The sequence below is a fragment of the Gastrolobium bilobum genome, unplaced genomic scaffold (genome assembly GCF_033153095.1).
Source record: "Gastrolobium bilobum isolate Gb01-03AN ecotype WA unplaced genomic scaffold, APGP_CSIRO_Gbil_v1 utg44646, whole genome shotgun sequence".
Lineage (NCBI taxonomy): Eukaryota > Viridiplantae > Streptophyta > Magnoliopsida > Fabales > Fabaceae > Gastrolobium > Gastrolobium bilobum.
The window spans coordinates 1-23,269 of NW_026897651.1; the positions used below are offsets into that span (position 1 = coordinate 1).

The following is a 23,269-nucleotide window of genomic DNA, read 5'->3' on the forward strand; positions in this document are numbered from 1 at the left end:
ACTTCCTCCTTCAAGAACCCATTCATGAAGGCGGTCTTGACATCCATTTGCCAAATTTCATAGTCGTGATATGCTGCTATCGCAAGCATGATCCTTATAGATTTGATCATGGCAACTGGTGAGAAAGTTTCATCATAGTCAACTCCTTGTCTTTGACGATATCCTTTCGCCACCAACCTAGCTTTGTAGGTTTGAACGTTGCCATTTGTATCAGTCTTTCTTTTAAAGACCCATTTGTTACCGATAGGAACTATTCCTTGCGGTTTAGGAACCAAGGTCCATACCTTGTTCTGATACATCGAATCCATTTCAGATTCCATGGCTTCAAGCCAACTGGAAGAGTCAACATCCTTGACTGCCTCCTCGTAGTTACTCGGTTCATTATCCTCAACAGTTTGTTGATTCTCAATCACAAATCCATACCTCTCAGGTGGATGGATGTCCCTCGTGGACCTACGGAGTTGTGTGTTTACTTCTCCATCGGAGAACGTCGCCTGCTGAGCAGACTTGGGTTCCTCAATCTGTTCATGTGGTTCTTGAACTTCTTCAAGATCAATCTTACTCCCACTGGCTCCTTGAGAGATCAAATCCTTCTCAAGGAACTCAGCATTCTTGGATACAAACACTTTGTGTTCATCCATAGAGTAAAAGTAGTATCCTTTAGTACCTTTAGGATACCCCACAAAAAGACATTTAGTACTCTTAGCACTAAGCTTGTCTGATGCCAATGTCTTGACATAAGCTGGCGATCCCCAAACCCTGAGATAACTCAGGTTGGGTCTCTTACCATTCCATATCTCATATGGTGTGGTCTGAACAGATTTAGACGGTACCCTTTTTAGAAGGTATGCCGCTGTGTCTAAGGCATATCCCCAAAACGATTTTGGAAGTTGAGTCTCACTCATCATAGACCTAACCATGTCTAACAAGGTCCTGTTTCTCCTTTCGGAGACACCATTTTGGTGTGGTGTGTAAGGAGCAGTAAACTGCGAGAGAATTCCATTCTCTCTTAGATAATCCTGAAACTCATGGCTCAAATATTCACCACCATGATCTGATCGTAATGTCTTAATTATCTTGCCACGCTGTTTCTCTACTTCATTCCTAAACTCTTTGAACTTTTCAAAAGCTTCAGATTTATATCTCATCAGGTACACATACCCAAATCTTGATTTGTCATCCGTAAAGGTAATGAAATAAGAGTATCCTCCTCTAGCCTCAATAGACATTGGGCCACATACATCAGAGTGAATGAGTTCTAATAACTCACTAGCCCTATGACTTTCAAGCCCTTTGGGCGTGTGATGAGTCATTTTCCCAGCTAGACAAGATTCACATTGTCTATAGGATTCCAAATCCAAGGAATCTAGGTATCCATTTGCATGCATCCTAGACAATCTTGTTTCATTTATGTGCCCTACTCTACAGTGCCAAAGATATGATTGATTATCCATCCTAGGTCGTTTCACATCTATTTTGAGCACTTCAGTTTCCATTTCTAGAACATACAATCCATTTATTAAGGTAGCAGTACCATAAATAATATCATTCATAATGATAGAAAATGTACCATTCATAATACTGAAAATAAATCCATCTTGTTCTAAACAAGAAATTGAAATAATGTTTCTAGAAATGCTTGGAACATAAAGACATTTATTCAAATGCAAAATAAGGCTCGTAGGCAAAATGAGGTCGGCTTCTCCAATAGAATGAGCAGCAACCCTTGCTCCATTTCCAACGCGGAGGTCCACCTCGTTCCTCTCCAATCTCCTGGGGCTCCTAAATACCTGCAACATATTGCAGATGTGAGAACCACAACCGGTATCCAATACCCATGAAGTAGGATTAGCACATGAATAATTTATCTCAATCATGAAAGTACCTGAGGCAGAAGCATCACCATGCTTCTTGTCCTTCACACTCTTCAGGTAGTCTGGACAGTTCCTCTTCCAATGGCCTTGCTTGCCACAATGGAAGCACTCTGCATCGCCTTTGTACTTGGATGCTTTCTTACCCTTCTTATTGCCCTTCTTCTTCTTGGATTTTCCTTTGGGCTTAAGGGAGTCACCTTTAGCAGGCCCCTTACCCTTACCCTTGGCCTTGCTAGGCCCACCAATCAGAAGAGCTTGTGTCTTATCCTTCTTGATAGACACTTCAGCAGTTGTTAACATATTTAACAACTCAGGCAAGCTCACTTGCATCCCATGCATGTGGTAATTCATGATGAATTGACTAAAGGAAGGTGGAAGTGAGGTGAGCACTAAGTCATTACTTAGTTCGGCATCCATGATAAAGCCTAGATTTCCTAGCTTCTCAATCAGACCGATCATCTTAAGAACATGACTGCCAACAGACATGCTCTCAGACATCCTGCAAGAGAACAATTCTCTTGAGGCCTCATACCTCTCATGCCTGCCTTTAATGTCATACAACTCCTTGAGATGTAAGACAATAGAGGGAGCATCCATATGCTCATGCTGCTTTTGCAGTTCAGGCGACATGGATGCCAACATGATGCATACAGCCAACACATTGTCATCAATGTGCTGTTTGTGGGCCTTGAAATCAAATTCCGCGAACCCATCTTCCCCTTCCCTAGGAGCTACGGGTAATTCAGCATCTAGGACGTATGCAATCTTTTCGGCCCTTAGAACAATTCTTAGGTTCCGATACCAGTCCATAAAATTTGGACCGGTTAGCTTGTTCGTATCAAGTATGGAGCGCAGTGACAGTGTATTAGTCATACTAATTAACTGAAAAATGTAAAGATAAAATTAATTAATATTTGGTCATGTAGTAAAAACAAATTATTAAAGACTTTAAATAATTTTGCCCCTCCCACTATTTTATCTAAGTCAATGACCCTTCCTTTTGACTTAGGGTTATTCTACTTTTAGAATTTACCTTAGTGGGATTAAGAATGCGATTATTTATTTTAACCCCCGTGTGAGACCGCAAGATTAATTTAAATAATGGATTGATCTTTATCAATGGTATCTCATACCCTTTCTTAACATTAGGTTGACAAATCTTTGTCACTTAGTGGTGCATCTCATGCAACCAACCTAGCACTATTACCCTAAGCACATAAGCCCGGCTGGGCCTGCAGCTTATGTCTCAGTTAAGCACTAACCAGCACCCCAAGTGTCTTACACTTCTAATACTACTCTTACTCAACGAAACAGTGGGTCTCAACTGGGTTGTAGAGCACCACTATTTAGAGGAGGTTTGAGTAATATTGGTGGTGGGAGGTAATCATGCGCTTAATAATTTTATTCCTTTTAAGGGTTCATTTTATTAAGGGTTTATTAATTCTCATCAAACGCATTAATATATTATCATGCTAGTCGTAACCTATGTCATACATCTAACGGTTTAAACTATTCGCAATTGGACTTGCATAATAACCATACAAACGCGATTTAGTCCAACTCATGCATACTAGACGTCATAAGTCATAAAGCATACATATCGCGATACTCTATCTCATGCATACTAGTCGTATAATAACATACATGCAAATAAAATAGTTTTATTTTGAGATAGTCATGGTGCTCGCTCTTTTGTCCATCTTGCTTCTCAAGCCTTGGCTTCTTGTCGTCTATACGCCACTAGCCTAATTTCTCTAATTACAATTAAAGAAACTCCAAAACATCTTGGAGGGAGAAAATTTAAAATACAAAATTTAAATTACAAAATTTGAAATTCAAATTACATCTCTTTTAAAAGAGCCCAAAATTACACATTAATTTAAATTTCAAATTTCAAATTTCGGGCACCATGACCATCCCCTTCCTCTTTTGCACCTGAAATGTCAGACAACTCACAAGTACAAAATATTATCACATAATATATATTTTTCACGTACGTCTTGATATTTAACAATTAATTATCAAAACATATTTAAAATTTAAAACTTTTCTTAATTTTTCAATTGGCCGAATTATATAACAATTAATATAATTTGACTCTTTCTCAAAGAACACAAAATTAAATCATGCATATAGCCATCAACACTTAATTGCCGAACCATATACTCATGTATATGAGATTAATTTTCGAAAAAATTTTATTGCATGCTCATGAAACAATTCACGGAGAAAAAAATAAGAAAACAATCAAGGTGTTCAAAACACCTTTCATGGTCGAACTCCACCCTTCAAAAAGGTGCTTCCTTTTAAAACTTTTATAAAGAAAAAGACAACCATGAATATGAATGGATGCATGAACATGGCATTCGAAATAACATGTTCATAAATTAGAATCCATTCATAAAAAATTGAATCTTTAACCTTTAAAGAGATTTTAACCGTGAAAAATATGATCACAAACAAGGTACCATCACCCGTCGATGGTAAAGCAACCGGGCTCTGATACCACTTGAAAGTTGGAAATTACCTTGAAGGCCGATGCATGCAAGAGGGAAAAACAAAAAATTTTCTTTGCGGAATGTACATGCACATCAAGATCATGCTTTAGGAAAGCATGATGTTACCTTGTTCGTGAAAACACCAGATGATCAAGGCAGGTCTGAAGGGTTCATACCCTCTAACGTTGATCCGCACCACCCACTCGTCTAGGTGCAAGAACTCCTTCTTATGAAGCCACCGGATGATCACCACAAAGAGGCTTGCTAGGCACTCTATGTGTGAAGATGGAGGCTAGGTGAAAGTGTTTGAAAGAGTGAAGCTCTCAATGTGAAAGCTTCACAAGTGGCGCAGGAGAAAGGAGGGAGTAGGCTAGGTTTTTCAGAAAACCCTTGGAGGAACAACTTACTCATAGGCACATAAGAGGAGAGTATTTAAAATAAAATACCAATCAGATTTTTCTCCTAAAAATCTGATCACTAGGCGCCAGATTGGAGAGAAAGAAGTGGAGCTGTTTTATTTCAAAAATTGCTAACAGTCTCCTAGAATCTTCTTGTTGAGATTTGGTTCAAAACCTATTCAATATTCTGATCAGAAATCTTCATAAGATCAGCTATATGGTGCGCCCCATATAGCCCTAAAAGGTGACCAGATACATCTGAGTAGTTGCACTCAAATTTGAATCAACTCAGATTTTCTCCCAACTGACTGAATTTTCTAGAGCTGATTTTGATGAGCAAATCTTGCTCACCAACAACCCAAATCAGCTCCATATATGCCTTGTGTAACACCCTTAATAAGGCCATCAAAGGTGTAACATTTCTTGACATTCAATGCGCGGAATCCATGTACTTAAGCGTGGTTAACTTAAGATTTACTAATGGGAATTAATTTCGTTCTTTTCCCTAACTTATCTATTCCTCTAGTCATGAGTTTCTCTTTTTCTTTGTCTACGGTCTACTTACAAGTTAATCTCTACTGGGTCACCCTGCTTATACTTATGCGTTATTTTAGGGGCTCACTTACATGATCATAATTTTAGTGTTGACTACTACCCAGTAGGTAGTTACTTAAGTGTCTTATGCGGGTAGTGACTTATGTTACTTAATCTTTTCTACTAAATTCATAAGTCCATAAAACATAAACATCCCAAAATATCGTACTTCAAAGGCATATAAGATGTTCAAAATAGTCTAAGTGGCATAGTCTATTACAGTCATTCCAAATTAGAACTTAGGTACACCCTTAGGAAGGTGCCTCTTCAAGCCACATGGGCCCAGCTAGAGCAGATATAAGATAGTCTGCCTCCAAGAGCTTTCCTTCGGCTAGTAAGTTCTTAAATATCTCCGTTAGTTTGGAGTCATTATCAACTGCACGTGGTTGCGCAGGTTCCTCTTCAACTCGTACCAGCCTCTTTCCCTGCCTTACCCATTCAGTCATTTTTTCCTGAAAGTGGGTTTCCCCAAAGAGGGGTGAGATTGGGGGTCTCAGGGAGGACAATAATAGAATGTACAATAATAGAATGGCAAAACATTGGAAACATAGTTTGGAAAATAATCATGCTTTCATATCATCATACCAATCCTGCCATGGCAATTACTCTCCAACATAGGATGTAGGTCTTAGAAAATGATTCTAACAACATAGTTTATGCATAGCATTCTAACATTTCGGTTAACATGTAAATCCCACAAGGTTTTCCTTTCTTTTAGTCCTTAAGAATTGAATGAGGGAAGAAGGTTTGTATTCCTTTAGCCTTTATAACACGAAAATATTTAAAAGGGAGATCATAACTTAAACATGGAGTCTAAGGGACCTTACCTCAAGGATGATGTTTGATGGTGATTCTTCCACCGATATGTCACTCCTGCTTCTAAGTTTCACGAGTTCTTCTAAGTGTCCACCTCCACGAGTTAGACGATGAAGGAGGCTAGAAACTATTTTTGATGTTCCCTTACCCTTAACATGTGAATGGCCGAAGCCTTAGATGGGAGGAAGAGAGGTTGGTTTTTCTTGTGGGTGCTTGTTCCTTGGGGAGAAGGCCGAAGCCTTTGAGAGGGAGAGAGAGTGTGTCTTTGTTTTGCTTTTGTTCCTTGCCAATCTTGAGAGTGTGAGGGAGTGCGTACGGTTGGCTTGGGTCTTTTATTTTATCTAAGTCCTCTAATCATCACACCTAGGAAGGGGAAGGGTTAGGTCTAGGTTGAGTGTGTGGGTTAGCAAATCTCCCACCTTGTTCAAGTGTCATACGCATGGGAGGGACTCTTGTATTTCTTACCTAGAAACCAACTCATCATTAATCACTTGGAAGTGATGTGTATAGGGAGGAGAGTTTTTGCATGTCATGCCTTGGTTAGGGAGATTCATCATTGTTTTGGGGAGTGAGGCGCATGGGGAAGAGAGTTCTTGCATGTCATGCCTTGGTTAGGGAGAGTCATCATTATTTTGGGGAGTGAGGCGCATGGGGATGCCTTGGTTAGGGAGAGTCTAGGGGAGGTCTTTGCGTGTACCAATGTTAATTGCTTTAATCATCATTGAAGAAATGTTGGTTAATGTGTAGGGCCTTTTGTCTTTTAGCTTTCCATAATTGAATTCTAGGATAGAGTGTCTTTGGGACTTCCCAATGCATGGAGTTTGGGAATCACCTTGAGTATGTCACACTCATCATAAGGTGTGTAAGAACAAGTCTTCCCTTTTTATGCTAATTATTGCGCCTAGGGAGATGGAGAAAAGGGTGGCTTCACCTTTTTAATCATGCATTGGGGAAGACTTGTGCGCCTAGGGAAGAGGGAAAGTGAGCCTACTTTTATGAAGGGAATTGTAACACCCTCTCTTGTAGGCCTCCAAGAGAGTTTTTTGCTAAGCGGAATTAGAGTTCTTTAATAGTATTTTAGAGACTGAAAAAAATTCGCTTTTACATTGCCAATTAAAACTAAGGAGGGGATCTGGTTAATTACAAAAATCAGAGTACACAAAATTTCTTAAACCTATTAAAAATATAAATTTCCTGATAGACCTTGCTGTCTTTAAAAATTCGTATAAAATCCAGTTCAACGATTCAAAAATATATTCTTTATAATCTGGAAACTAGACATCTGGGGCTTCACGTTCATATTAAATAATAGTGATTTGGAGATCGTTTGCCCCTCGAAACATAACTCGCAAAATAAGAGAGAAAATAGTGGAAATATCACAAATGTTCTGGCTGGTAAAATTCATAATATATCGATCTTTCAGAATTTCTTTGCAAGGTTTACATATAATGAAACTAGACACCTGGGGCTACGCGTGCATATAAATTATAAGAAAATCGGAGGTCCGTAGCCCCAGTACGGCAACTTACAAAGTGCTCGCAAAGACTTTTCAAAACTCAACATTTAGATAACATGTCAAAATCCTTTTCGCAAACGTTTCAACATCTGTTTCCAAAATACTTGCTGGTCATAAAATCATAATGCAATAATAAAATCATAGTTCACAGTAATAAAAGCTTCTCAATTTCATACAGTCATCCATAAAATATCACATCAATAGCAGCATGCCCAAACAGTAGAAGCCAACAGCAAATATCCAAGTCCTCAAAAGCTTTTACGTCCTCCTCGTAGTCGGAATTTACTTTACCGATTCACAACAAAACAGTCCAACGTCTCAACGATTTTTCACACCTCTCTGGTAGCACACAAGAAAGTCGAATGGAACAAGGAGCACAACACCACTTTCTAAGTTTTACGAACACAGCAGTCCAATCCTCCAACGTCAGATGTGTGCACGAAAAGAAAAGAAGATTTTCTTGAGTTAAATCCTTTTTGCATCAAGGACCTCGGCTAGACAAGCAGGAAGTGGAAGGAGCTCTTCAATATGGTGATGGCTTACAAGGGTACACGGTTTCAAGGAGGAGAAGAGAATAGTAAGATGTAGTTTGGCTATTTTTTTTTTCTTGGTATATTTCTTGCTGGTTCTCACGGTCAAAGAAGAAAAAAATTTGGGAAAGAAAGGTTGCAAAATGTCCAGCCTACTTCCTCACTAACTCAGCGCTTGGTGATGAAAGAAGAGGGTTGAGAAGGCTGATTTAAGCTTGTGTGTGCCATCAGGAAAGTGGCTGAAACTTTCCCTCATTTGGAGCGCATAAGGTGACAAGATGGGTAAGGCTTCTGCCCTATTACTTTACATGCAATCTGATCACACTTTCCTTTATTGGTTACAAGTTAAAGTTGGACATAAAAGGCTAAGTCTACAAGCAACCAGATTTGTATTTTTTCTTCCCCCCCAACGCGCATGTGACAAGAAAACTATGACAAGGCTGACTTAAGTTGTCATTTTAAGTAAGCTACATCAGAATTTTTTCAAGGCTCTAGGCACATGTGAATGAGAGATGGAGTGTGGCTGGTCTAAGGTAGTTTAGTCACATAAGCTACCAACTTTTTGACAGCACTACAGCGCATGAAACAAGGGGATGAAATGGCTTATCCTTTTTGCCATGTGTTGATTTCTACCCAATAGAGAATTGTCTTGTAGGATTGCTATGATGACATAAAACTTTAGCAAGGAGTGGAGAGTTTGGGCTGAATCCAATACCCTTCCTAAAACCCTATAGGTTCGGCCAATGAGCATTCTAGGGACTAAAATATGCAGCCCAAAAATGATACTACCTAGAAGCTAACCCAATAATTTTTTCAGTTCAGATAAGGCCTAATTAACATCATGCTTTATTTTATTTTATGTGCTACAATTAATACATTCCTATACTTTATAATTAAAATTTCATATGTCTAAAATAAATCTTCATTTAATACTATACTTCAATAATTTCCTAACTTAATTTTAATCCTATGCTAATTCTCAATAATTTCGAAGACCAACAAACAATACATATATATATATATATCACATTTAATTTTATTTTATTTTTTTACACGTGCATTCTTATACTTTAAGGTATTTTATGTATTTCCCTAATTGTGTGGAATGTTACCTACTAACTCAATATTAATTCCCCATGAGTAACCATGAGATTAGCGTAATCTGTATTAGTTTTTCCTAATTTCGAGGGATTACAGGAATCTTGGTTTATGTTCCCTTGATGTGTTACCTTGGGAGATGGAAAGACTTGTGTCATGCATGGCTTGAGTGTGTAAGAAGGAAGCTTCATTTTCCTTGTCATGAGTGCGCCTAAGGTGGGGAAAGCCTCATTTCTCTTTGCTAGATCGAGGTGGACATGTGAGGAGGGTGAAATCTTATTCAAAAATCCTGTTGCCACCTCACCTAGGGTTTACTCTTGAATTGGGTTGGGCTTATCTGGCCCATTAAGTTAATAATTTGGGCATTTGTAATTGGGTCAAGGCTAGGTGGTGTGGGCTTGGATTGGGATACTAATTGGGCCATTTCTTATAAAATGGCCTTGCATTCTTGGGCTAGAATCTTTAACTTAGTCATATTCTTAAGGTTGGGCTTTAACTATTTGGGCTTTAGGATTAATGTTGCTTATTCAAAGCTATCGTTCAAAAGCTAATAATATGGACTGAATTTACTTGGCTAATATCGAGTACAAGATTTTTGGTTATTACATCCACCCTACCTAATAAAACGAAAATTACAAACATTCTAAGTCGGGATACTTCTGCCGGATCCGCCTCGCTAGGTTTCTTCGGGAACTGCCATTGTACCTTTACCATTGGTATCACCTTGCTGCGAAGGCGCTTCTCTTCTCTGTCTAGAAGATTTGCCAGATTGGGTATACTTCCACAGCATCCGGTAACACCACATGTGAGGGATCCGCCAAATATTTCTTCAACTGGCTTACATGGAATACATCGTGAAGATTTGCCAGATTGGGTGGTAATGCTAACTGATAGGCTACCGGTCCTACCCTTTTCAGAATCTGATAGGGACCGATATAGCGTGGGCTTAACTTCTTTACACCGAGAGCTCTACCAACACCAGTAACAGGGGAGAGCTTGATGAACACATGATCCCCTACTTCAAATTCTAGGGGTCGGTGCTTCAAGTCATAATAACTTTTCTGCCGATCTTGGGCTTTCCGCAACCTGTCGCGGATCATCTTAATCTGCTCTGTCGTTTCTTTCACCATGTCCGGCCCGAACATTTCTCTGTCGCCCACTTCTTCCCAGCATACAGGTGTACGACACCTCCTTCCATAAAGTGCTTCATACGGGGCCATACCGATACTGGCATGATGACTGTTATTGTAAGAGAATTCTGCCAATGGCAGATACTGATCCCAACAACCTTCCTTCTCTAAAGCGCAGGCTCTTAACATGTCTTCAAGTGTTTGTATTGTTCTTTCTGTCTGCCCATCTGTTTGGGGGTGATATGCCGTGCTCAATCGCAGTTGGGTCCCAAACGCCTGCTGTAATGAAGACCAGAATCGGGACGTAAACTTAGGATCCCGATCACTGATTATGCTTTCAGGGACGCCATGTAACCTTACAATCTCTTTTACATAAATCTGAGCCAACTTCTCTGTCGTGTAAGTTCCTTTCACCGGTATAAAGTGTGCTGATTTGGTCAATCTGTCGACCACTACCCAGATGGCATCATAGCCTGCTTGAGTTCTGGGTAGGCTGGTTACGAAGTCCATAGATATACTCTGCCATTTCCACTCGGGGATGCTCAAGGGCTGTAGGGTGCCTGCCGGCCGCTGATGCTCAATCTTTACTTTCTGGCACACCATGCACTTGCTTACGTATCTTCCCACATCTCTCTTCATTCCTTTCCACCAGAAATTCTTTTTCAAGTCTGCGTACATCTTGGTGGCTCCTGGGTGTATTGAGTATTGGCTCTTATGTGCTAGCTCCATGACTTCCTCTCTCAGGAGCTTCGTAGGGACAACTATTCTCCCTTGGAAGGTAATTATACCTTGCTGGTTCAGGCTAACACCAGATTGATTCCTTAGCCTCTTCAAACAGTCGACGGCTTGCTGAGCCTGTTTGATCTTTTCTAGTAGTTCGTCGGTGATCTGCACCGCCCAATATTCGGCCTCGCATTCGCTATTCACCACTGCTAGGCCTAAGTTTCGGAAGTCCTCTATCAGTTGATGCTCGGCTATCATCATGCTTGCGACCATTCTGGTTTTTCTGCTCAAGGCATCTGCAACTACGTTCGCCTTGCCGGGATGGTATTGCAATTCAAAGTTGTAGTCCTTTATGAACTCCATCCAACGGCGCTGTCTCATGTTCAGTTCTTTTTGATCAAACAAATACTTGAGGCTCTTGTGATCGCTGTAAACTGTTGTGGTTGCACCGTACAGGTGATGACGCCATATCTTCAGGGCAAACACGATCGCTGCTAGTTCTAGATCGTGAGTGGGGTAGTTTTCTTCATGCGGCTTCAACTGTCGGGATGCATACGCTACTGGTCTGCCATGCTGCATCAGTACACATCCCAAGCCTATCTTGGAGGCATCACAGTATACCTCAAATGGTTCCTCCGGGTCTGGCAGTGTCAGTACTGGAGCTGTAGTCAACATTCTCTTTAACTCTTGGAAACAAGCTTCACATTCCTCGGTCCACACAAAAGGGACCTGCTTTCTTGTCAATCGGGTAAGTGGCAATACCCGCTTCGAGAATCCTTCAATGAATCTCCGATAGTATCCTGCTAGTCCAAGGAAGCTCCTTATCTCTGTGACAGTCTTTGGTCGTTCCCAATCTACTACTGCTTCAATCTTGCTGGGATCCACTGCTACTCCTTTCTCTGAAATTACATGTCCAAGAAACTGAATCTCTGGCAACCAGAATTCACACTTTGATGGTTTCGCATACAGTTGTTTCTCCCGCAATACTTGTAGCACAATTCTCAAGTGTTCTTCATGCTCCTCTTTGCTCTTCGAGTATATCAGTATGTCATCGATGAATACGACCACGAATCGATCCAAGTAAGGTTGGAAGATCTGGTTCATGTAGCTCATGAATACTGCCGAGGCATTAGTCAATCTGAAGGGAATGACCAAGTACTCATAGTGCCCGTATCTTGATCTGAAAGCTGTCTTCGGGATGTCCTCCGGTTTGATCCGGATCTGATGATATCCTGATCGAAGATCAATCTTCGAAAACACCTTTGCACCTCTTAACTGATCAATTAAGTCCTCGATACGAGGCAATGGGTATTTGTTCTTGACAGTCACCTTGTTGAGTTGCCGATAGTCTGTGCAAAGTCTCATTGATCCGTCCTTCTTCTTTACGAATAGAATTGGTGCTCCCCACGGGGATACACTGGGTCAGATGAAATTCTTCCCTAGCAGGTCTTCTAATTGCTTCTTCAATTCTACCAATTCAAGGGGAGACATACGGTAGGGTGCAATTGAGATTGGTCCAGTCCCGGGAATAAGTTCAATAGAAAACTCCACTTCCCTTTCAGGGGGAAAGGTGGTAATGTCGTCAGGAAATACATCCTCGAATTCTTTGACCACGGGAATGTTCATCAACGGGATCTCGCTCGCACCTACTAGACCGGCTATTAGCATGAAAGTGCAATCTCCTGATTCGACCGGTGGAGTATTGGGGAGTGGGGTCCCCATCATGTCCCCGCCGACTATTATACTTCGGCTGTTACAATCAATTACTACATGTTGTTTGGCCAGCCAATCCATTCCCAAAATCAGGTTCAGTTTGGCTAAGGGGAGGATTATGAAGTCTTGGTTGTACTTCTTTCCTTTGTATCTGAATTCTACACTTCTACATATGAAGTGAGACACTGTCACTTCCCCCGTCGCAGAGGTGACTTGCATAGGGGATTGCATTGGGCTCATAGTTAGGTTAAAGGCTTTTGCCACATAATCAGCAATGAGAGAATTGGTCGCACCAGAGTCAAATAAAACAGATATCACATATATTGATCGTACCTTTAACTAGTTCGGCCGCCTGGTCCGCCACATGTTGATCCAGCGTGTAAACTATGCCCACTCTTGGCGCCTCTGCGGCTGTCTGTTGTTCTCCCCATTGTGGACAATCTTTGATGAAGCGTCCTTCTTGGCCGCACTTGTAACATTGTGTTGACCCATTCAAACAGTTGCTGAAATGGGCCTTCTTACATTTGGGGCAATTGGGAGCTCTGTTGCCATTTCCTCGAGGATTCCCGGGCCTCTTGAACTTGTTACCATCACGCCTGGGCTGCCACGGTCTGCCTTCGCGTTTTCCTCTCCATTGTCCATTCTTAGCCATCGGGGCTTTGGTTCCAGATCCGCTGGTCTCTGCAGGCTTCCTTGCTTGCAATCCTATCGCTTCCACCTTTCTACATTTGTTCACCAGGGTGGCGAGGTCACAGGGGTCGTTGCCAGCTACCAGTTCCGCAATCCTAGCGGATAAACCCCTTTGAAATTTTGCTGCCAGAAAGTCTGGCATGGGCATAGTTCCTCGGTAAGTTGCCAGTCGGAGTAGTTCGTTGAATTTAGCATGATACTGATCCACCGTCATGGTTCCTTGCACGAGTCGATCAAACTCGCCTTGCTTGCTATCCCGGATTGACATCGGGAAATACTTCTCCAAGAACATTTCTTCGAACATGGCCCACGAAATTGCCACATTTTGCATCACCAAGGGTTGGGACGCATTAGCCCACCAATGATGGGCGTCTCCTTCCAACATATACACTGAGAACAGCACCTTTTGATCATCGGTGCATTGAACCACTCTGAATATTTTGTCCATGGCCTGTAGCCACTGCACAGCTACTATTGGATCGTGTCCTCCTTGAAAGGAGGGCGGCTTGTGCTTCCTAAATGTCAGCAGCAGATCTTGATTATTTCGGCCCGCCACTCCATGTTCTGGCTGCGGTTGGGGTCCACCACTACCGGTTCCTCCAGTGCCTGAGCCACTTGCGACGTTATTATTATTGGTCGCGTTGTGAGGGTGGCGCCTGATTTCATTCAAAATATTTTGGAACATTTCCCCTGCATTGGTCTGCATCTGGGTAATGGTGTCCCGTAAGGTGTTAATCTGGCCTTGTATGTCCTCGTGTCCTTGCGGGTTACTGCGAGTAGGTACCCTACGTGGAGGCATAATGCTGCACATATGTTACAGGTAAAATAAAGGAGTTAGAGTGAAATTCTCATCCTAAAGATCAGAAATTTGCTCTGATACCATAAAAATGTTACACCTTCGATGGCCTCATTAAGGGTGTTACAGGGTCCTCCCTCGGGATTGACTGTGTACATCTCTGATATGTTTTTGGTTCCTCTTGGGAATGACTACGTATGTATCTGATAAGATATGTTTTTGGTTCCTCTTAGGGTCCTCCCTTGGGAACACGTGCATTGATTTTCGCTTGGGGTCCTCCCTTGGGAATGACTGCGTACATCTCAGATAAGATATGTTTTTGGTTCCGCTTGGGGTCCTCCCTTGGGAACACATGCTCTAATTTTCGCTCGGGGTCCTCCCTTGGGAATGACTGCGTACATCTCTGATAAGATATGTATATATATGTTTTGTTCAGTTATGATAATTGTTATATGATGCCTTGTATACCTCTGATATGTGTGGTTCCGCTCGGGGTCCTCCCTTGGGAACATATGCGCTGAGTTCCGTTTGGGTCCTCCCTTGGGAATGACTGCGTACATCTTTGATATGATATGTTTTGTTCTGATGTGATTACTGTGATGATTTTCGTAAATGAGTTTATATGCATTTATTTCCGCTTAGGGTCCTCCCTTGGGATTGATTGTGTACACTTTTGTTATGATATTTGTTATGTGCGTTGAGTTCCGCTTGGGGTCCTCCCTTGGGAATGATTGCGTACATCTCTGATAAGATAAGTGTATATACTTTGTTCAGTTATGATATTTGCTTATATGATGCCTTGTATATTATGTATATGACATTCATGCAGGAAGTGGGCCTAGGGTATGCAGAGTTCTCTATAAACCTGGAGCTTACTGGAGATTTGTCTCTAACCTTGTTTGGGGGATATGATGTTAGGTATACCCTTAACTGGAGAGCCCTCACAGGGCAAGGACACGAATTGTGTCTGGAGGTGCAATAGTGGATATGTGTGTTTTGGATGATTCGTCATCACTGTATAGAGACATGGTCCGTGTGTAGCATTATGATGCTATTATTTTGGAGGACACGTGTTTATTGTTTAGTCATGTTCTACTCATTTTGGGATCATGATGTCTGATCCATTATATTGCATATGATATATATACTTTTAGTACATGTTTTCAGTTTTGATGCATGTACTTTCGTGTATTCAGACATGTTATATGATGCTGTAGTGTTCAGATATGTGCATGTGCTGAGATATGTATGCTGTTAGACATAGTGGCATGGAGCCAGTTATGCATGCGCCCATGGATGGATATTAGGTCCGTTTTTGGACCATATATGATTATATGATATATTTAAGATGATATTTTATCAGGTATGGATTATAAGAGTGGGATTTAATCTCCATTTGTTCGGTTTATAGTCGTTATGTTGTCCGATTTTAGAATCTGTTTGGATTGACACTTGTTGTCATATTTAGATGGTCAAGGGCCATTGCTAGGGATGTTAACGAGCCGAGCCGAGCCGAGCTTTGGTCTTAACGGGCCAAGCCTGTGTTCAAATGTTCAGACTGGCCTTAGCTTGTTACCTGTTACGAATATAATATCAGCCTGTGGCCTGGCTCATTTACAAAAAAGAAAAGCCTTGTTTAGCCTATTAGCCTGTTTAAAAAGAATAAGACAACAAAAATTTATCCAAACAAAATATACAATCAACAGCACTAGTAATTCCATAAATATTCATAAATTTAATATATATCTAAATAGCATAATATAAAACAAAATCATTTAAAAAGTCTGTTTAATTAATAAAATGGGAGGAAATGAATTGAGAAGAGAGAGAGGGCTATCACAAGTAGTATAAAAAATAAAAAATAAAATAAAATAATAATAAATTAGGCAAGCCTGAGAGGCTCTAAGGCCGAGCTTTTGAATTGGAGCCTGAGGCCTTTTTATTAAACGAGCTTTTATACAAGTCCAAGCCTGAGTCCAACAATCAATTTTAGACATGTAAGCTCAGGCCTTCACGAGCCGAGCCAAAGGCCCCTGGCTCGTTTAGCACCCCTAGCCATTGCATATGGTCATGGATATGAAAGTTTAGAAAAGAAATTGTGATTGATAAGAAAGATTGAACATAAGGCTATATATCATGTGAAACGAAATTTAGAAAAGGAAAAAGTTAGCTCGTATTTTCGTAAGCTAATGCAAGTAAGTTAAGTCTTCCGCTGACGCATGTTTTAGTATCATATGTATGTTAATTGAACCGGCTCGAGACGAGGATGTTACATCTGACACTGTCTACCTTTCCTAATTCTGGGTGTGATTTAGCATTCATAAAAATCCCATCTTTTGAGACAAAAAACTAGACACCTTAAACTTTAATTTGATACCTCACACACTTCATTTCATTAAGAAATGAGTGATATATGTCCTTTCCAATTTAGGCTCAAATGTAATTAGAACTCTTAACAGTCTACAGATCCTTTACTATTTTATTCACAAAAATCCCAATTCTAGTCATATTGCTCTGAATTTTTGATGTGTTAAATTAGACTTGTACACCTTTAATTTGATACAAACCACACTCAATTTGGAGTCCTTCAACGTCAATTATAAATTTCACAAATAGAGATAAGTTTTTCCTCCATTAGGGTTTGCCCACTTTCGAATTAATTCAATCTTGTTTCATTAACTTCTATCATTTTTTTATTTTAACCAATCATCATTATAACACTTAAAAACCCTAATCTCATTTTTGTATAGTTTAGGTTAACCAACCCTTTGTTTTAAGCCTAATCATGCATAGTTTAGCTTAAAATCAACAAACTACTACCAAAGAACATTAAACAATTTAAAATAACATCATAGGATCATGTTTACACATAACCCTAATAAGCCATAACCATCATTCGATATAAATTTTCAACCATCAAAATAAGGGTTTATTACCTTGTATAGGTTCTTTAGAAGCTAGGAAGTATTCTCTAACCATCTTGGATAGACTTGAAACTCTACACAAATAGGTGAATATCTCTCAAGGTAAAGCTCCTCTTAAAGAACTAAGAACTAAGTTTTACTCACAAGACCTCACTTTTGAAGTTTCATGAAGAAACCTAACCATAAAAGTGTTTAAACTAAAATCTCCAAGCTTTTCTTTCTCCTAAGCATGCTTATGGTTTTAACAAGAAGAAAAGGAGAAGAAAATAGTGTACAAGGCTTGGAAGTAATGAGCTAACCGACCTATATGTTAGACAATGACTAAGTAACTTATATATTTACTTAGTGTTTCAATTTTTCATCTCACCTTTCATTGGTCCACTTGTTTGTCCTTTAACTTAGTCATCTTTTTAATAAAATCTTCTAGAATTCTTTCATCTCTTACACACACTCAAAATGACGTGAAATGTGAGGCATATTAACTGACTTATAAGGCTTAATGTATACAAATTGAATGCATCTTTATGTAGTGTAAGAACCCGCACCGCTATATAATTAATTAAATAACATTATCGGTGCCGGAGTATGGATTTAATAAAGATTATGCATAGTTATGGTAAGAAAATTATTGAGAAAGTCTAATAATGCTTAAGTTGCTTTTCTGATGAAAAGTGCAAATACCGATTTTGTTTCGTAGTATAAATGTGTACCCGTGAAATATTTTGAAAAATTAATATAAAAATATAATAACTCCTAGAAAAATGTCTAGGTTAAGAATATAAAGTTTGGAAGAAAAATAATTAGTAGAGCTATTAGACTTAATACCCATGGATTAAGTGAGTGCACCTATAAAAAGAAAATGCATATAAACCTAGGTCATTTCTACACAGCTTCTACGTGACTCTCATGCTGCTATGTTACTCTCTGCCTTGACACTATACTCTATTCCTCAAGAAACCACCCAAGACACCACTTTTCCTCTTTATTCTTCCTCTATAACCTTGTAAATACTTGAGAGCAAGCTTGGTGAGGGAGAAAAATCACTTCTTGAGAGGTTGAGGGTTCTATTTGTGAGTACTGTGGGGTTGACTTCTTGGTTTGGGTGTGTTGGAGTCTTCTACATCACCATTGGAGCTCCAAGGAGTGAGCTTTGTGAAGAAAAAAACCAAGTTTTGGAAACCATTTTCGTGCTCCTTGTTGGTCAAAGGTGGAGAGTGGGCTAGGAACCTCCAATATCACTTCTTTTCTCTGTTTTGAAAGCTTGGGTATATGCTTCAACCTTTCCTCTTGAGTTTCTATGTAAAAGATTGAGTCTTGGACATGTTAAATGAGAAAAATAAGTAACCAAGATGATCACTAGCTTAAATATGCTTCAAAATGGTAGCTTAAACCTTTGTAAATATTAAAAATCAAAGCTTGGATGGATATCTTCGCGAAAATACAAACTGCATGCTGTCGCGAAATATCCCGATATGATATCCAGATAAGGGCTAAAGGATATCCGAATATGTGCCCAGGGATATCGGGATATTGATATATGGATATGTCCTCGAGGAATATCCAGATATCTGGAAAGTTGGTGTTTTGTGCTATTTTGTCAAATAGAAGCGTGGGTTAAGTTTCTGGACCTTTAATTGGTTAGTGTGAACCTCTGTAATAATTTAACTAAGTCAGAACCCATGATATTGAATGCTTATGGCTTTGAGAGAAGCTTACAGTCATTAAACAAAAAAGGAAACGTTGTACGAATGCAATGAAATTCTAGACTATGAATATTGATGATGTGGTGTATATAAAATAAATTGCAACTGCCAGATTGTGTGACAGTTGGTGTGTCTGATTATACCGAGCCTTTGGAAAAGAATTTTGGCACTACAAGTAAGCTTTCATGTCCACATTTTTACCCATTGATAGTTCCATCTTACCTCATGGAGGGATGATTTATATGCATGATGTGTTTTTTGAAAATATATGAAGAATATTTGACATGTTGTTGAGCTGTTTTATAAGTGCAAATGCCATATATTATGTATGTGGGGTGTTCCACCCTAGACAGTAATTCCTGAGTATGTGAGCCACATACAAAAAGGTAACTCTGTGGGTGAGGTACAGGAGAGGAGCCTTGTACAGTGGGTTATAGACGTACGTAATGCCCACCTTTTATTCTCTGGCCAGTAGGATGCAAACACACATGACATAGACATATGATGCATTGCACAAATATTTTCTATTATATTGTTATTATCATTTTTGAACTTATATTGCACATGTAATGAGCTTCGGGTGGAGAGATCCTTGAGGACCCCCTGCCTTACTGAGATTTTTGTTAAAGATCTCACTCTGTGTGGGGGATATTTTCAGGTACATGTACATGTACAATACTTTTGAGGTTGAGATCTCTAGTGGCAGGAGGCCGGAGTTGAGTTGAGATGATGCATGCTGTAACGCCCGGCCGCTTCAAGAATCAATGACTATCCCCACATACTAACACGTGACTTTTTAGTGTGCTTTTTTCTCACTCGCACACTTCCTGGGCAAACTTCCCAGGAGGTCACCCATCCTGAATTGCTCCAAGTCAAGCACGCTTAACTATGGAGTTCTTTCGATCCAGGCTACTGAAAAGCAGATGCATCTTATTAGTATAGGTAATACCAATTAATTCTTATAACCTATCCCAAACTGTGCAATCTTATACCTGCACAGTCTTTGGAATCTCTCTCTTTCGGGTGTCGATTTGATTCATTCATGCATGTAACCCCCTGCTGAAAGCCTGTCAGGAGCCGCTCCTTGTCTGTACATCTTTGCACCGGCGATCACTCCCCGCCCTTGTCAGCGCTCGGGATGTTACATGCCCACTAGCCTCCACCTGGTTCGTCCTCGAACCACACCGTACTAGAGGAGAGGCCCTGCTCTGATACTACTTGTAACGCTCGGCCGCTTCAAGAATCAATGACTATCCCCACATACTAACACGAGACTTTTCATTATGTTTTTTCCTCACTCGCACACTTCCAGGGGAAACTTCCCAGGAGGTCACCCATCCCAGAATTGCTCAAAGTCTAGCACGCTTAACTATGGAGTTCTTCTGTTTCGGGCCACCGAAAAGCAGATGCATCTTGTTAGTATAAGTAGTACAAATTAATTCTTATAAGCTATCCCAAACTGTGCAATCTCATACCTGCACAGTCTTTGGAATCCTTCTCTTTCGGGTGTCGATTCGATTCATTCATGCATGTAACCCGTCGCTGGAAGCCTGTCAGGAGCCGCTCCTTGTCCGTGCATCTTTGCACCGGTGATCACTCCCCGCCCTCCTCAGCGCTCGGGATGTTATATGCCCACCAGCTTCCGCCTGGTTCTTCCTCGAACCACACCGTACTAGAAGAGAGGCCCTGCTCTGATACCACTTGTAACGCCCGGCCGCTTCAAGAATCAATGATTATCCCAACATACTAACACGAGACTTTTCAGTATGTTTTTTCCCCACTCGCACACTTTATGGGCAAACTTCATAGGAGGTCACTCTTCCCAGAATTGCTCCAAGTAAAACACGCTTAACTATGGAGTTCTTCCGTTCTGGGCTATCGAAAAGCAGATGCATCTTGTTAGTATAGGTAGTACCAATTAATTCTTATAAGTTATCCCAAACTGTGCAGTCTCATACCTGCACAGTCTTTGGAATCCCTCTCTTTCGGGTGTCGATTCGATTCATTCATGCATGTAACCCCCCGTTGGAAGCCTGTAAGGAGCCGTTCCTTGTCTGTGCATCTTTGCACCGGCGATCACTCCCCGCCCTCGTCAGCGCTCGGGATGTTACACATGCACCTTGTCATTTTATTATGATTTATGCCTTGCTGTTATATCTTTATGGCTATTGTACTTGAGACATGTTTTGACTATGTTATCTTATTTGGTGAGCATGGGGGTTGTTCATACCACATTTGAATACACCGGGTGCACATAGGGTGTTACATTTTATGGTATCAGAGGACTTTCTAGGGAAAAAATCTGAATGTATTGCAATAACTTAAGATGCCTTGTTAGTTTCATCTGTCTTGTGAGTTTCGTTTAGGTCTTGCTATGAGAATGCATGCGTGACCACATTGTGTGTGCCTGATCAACTCATCATTTGTGTAACATATGCAGAGTTATGGCACCTCCTAGGAGAACTCGGGAGACGAGCGAGGATTAGCCTGATCCTATCCTGACTGCATTAGCTGAGATGCAGGCAGCTAGACAAGCCGATCAGGAGGCTACTAGAGCGGCTAACCAGGCTATGATGGATGTCATAAGAGAGACGAATAGGAAAGCCCTGAGGATGCGCTTGAGGAAAATTGACTGGCGAACATGATCATGATGATGGTCATGTTGGAGGAGATAAGGATTGGTCGTAATGATAGCCAACATCCTCAACCACTACCTCCACCACCTCCACCGCCTTGACCTCATCAGCACGATGTGAATAGAGGTGGAGGGACGCACATTCCTGATGATGACAGCCAGAGCCACATGGAGGGTGTGAGTAACCTTACGGGCATGATGCAACCTTACTATGAGACCGTGGAAGAACAAGAGATGAGAGACCGTAGGCTGAATGCTTTTCGTAAGCACAAGCCACCTTCATTCGATGGACCCTATGATCCCATTGTTGCAGCTAGATGGCTCCAGGCCCTGGATAATGTAACAGCCCGTTATACACCGGTATTGTTAACATTAATTATGATATTAAGCGCAGTTACAATCACAGCAATTCATTGATAAAAATGCGAGTAAACTTTTTTCGTTTATTACGCGAGCATTTAAAACAATAAAAAGCGTAATAAATAAAAGCTGTGACCGTAACTATAAACTCTTTGCGGAATACTTATTTAGACTACTTTTATAACTTATTTTACTTACTACAAGTCACTAAGGGGTTCCCATAAACCCACTTAGCCAAAATCTCACTTTTACGTTTTCTACCTATCCGAACATGGTTCGGTCTTTATTTTTCTGCAGAAAAAACGCATGGCGCGCGCTCCTCATCTTTTAGTATGTTATTCTACACTCAATTAAATTTCTAGTAAGCTATCACACGAGTTATTTAGAGCTTGTTTGCTCCGGATATCGCCGTTTGAAGTTGGACAAACAAAGCTGCCAGCCAACCCCAAAACAGCTCCAAACATCCCTCACTCCACGAATTGCTGCAGAAAATTCACTCAATCAATTTCTCTCAAACTTTTATACAACAAACTAGACACCTCAAGTTTCAATTTTATATATCATAAATCTAATTTGACCAAGGAACGAAGCGGGAATTAATTTCCTAAAACCGGTCCAGAACTGCCACATAAGCAAATGGGCAGTCTGCGTTCCTTGCCTTCTACAGGCCGACTTCCAACCCATATTTGTACCAAATTTTACAACAAGGTAGAGGATATCTCAAGATTCAAAATGGTATATGGAACGTCCCTATCGGACCTCTGTGGAGGGAGATATGCTTTCCCGAAGTTCGCCTAAGCTAAGCTAATTTCTAGAAATTTCGCTAGAGTTTCCTTTTTTTTTACAAAAATCCCCAAATTTGCCAATGTGATCTAAGACCTCAAATGTACCTAATAATCATTGGGTGGCACACACAAGGACCAACAATGCCTTGGGGCACTTACAACTCATCACAGTTTATTTTACATATACAATACGTATCACATTGCTTCCTTTATTAATACTTAATATGTTTCAATCATCAAAGTCCAATTGCATGCATTTGCTAATCATACACATAATCATAATCCTAAAATAGGCCTATTTCCCTTTCATCGTATTACATATGCTTCACATTACAAAAGATCCAAATACAATATTTACAATTATCCAAATTACAACATAATTCATAAGTCTCCAAATGTCATAAACTACATGTATCTAGACTTAGGCAAAATAGCATGAACAAATATGACCATAAATCTCATCCTATCAACATATACAATGTTCA

The 23,269-nt window shown here is 40.4% G+C and overlaps 1 protein-coding gene across 1 annotated transcript; it reads right to left on the bottom strand.

Annotated features, from left to right (window-relative positions):
• Window positions 1–12,600: 12,600 nt before the first annotated feature.
• On the bottom strand, window positions 12,601–14,380 carry LOC133308978 (uncharacterized). The gene is made up of 2 exons (XM_061509706.1): window positions 13,225–14,380; window positions 12,601–13,145 (listed from the first exon to the last, which is right to left on the bottom strand). The coding sequence occupies exons 1-2, from the start codon at window positions 14,378–14,380 to the stop codon at window positions 12,601–12,603; spliced, it is 1,701 nt and encodes a 566-aa protein (XP_061365690.1).
• Between the last annotated feature and the right edge of the window lie 8,889 nt (window positions 14,381–23,269).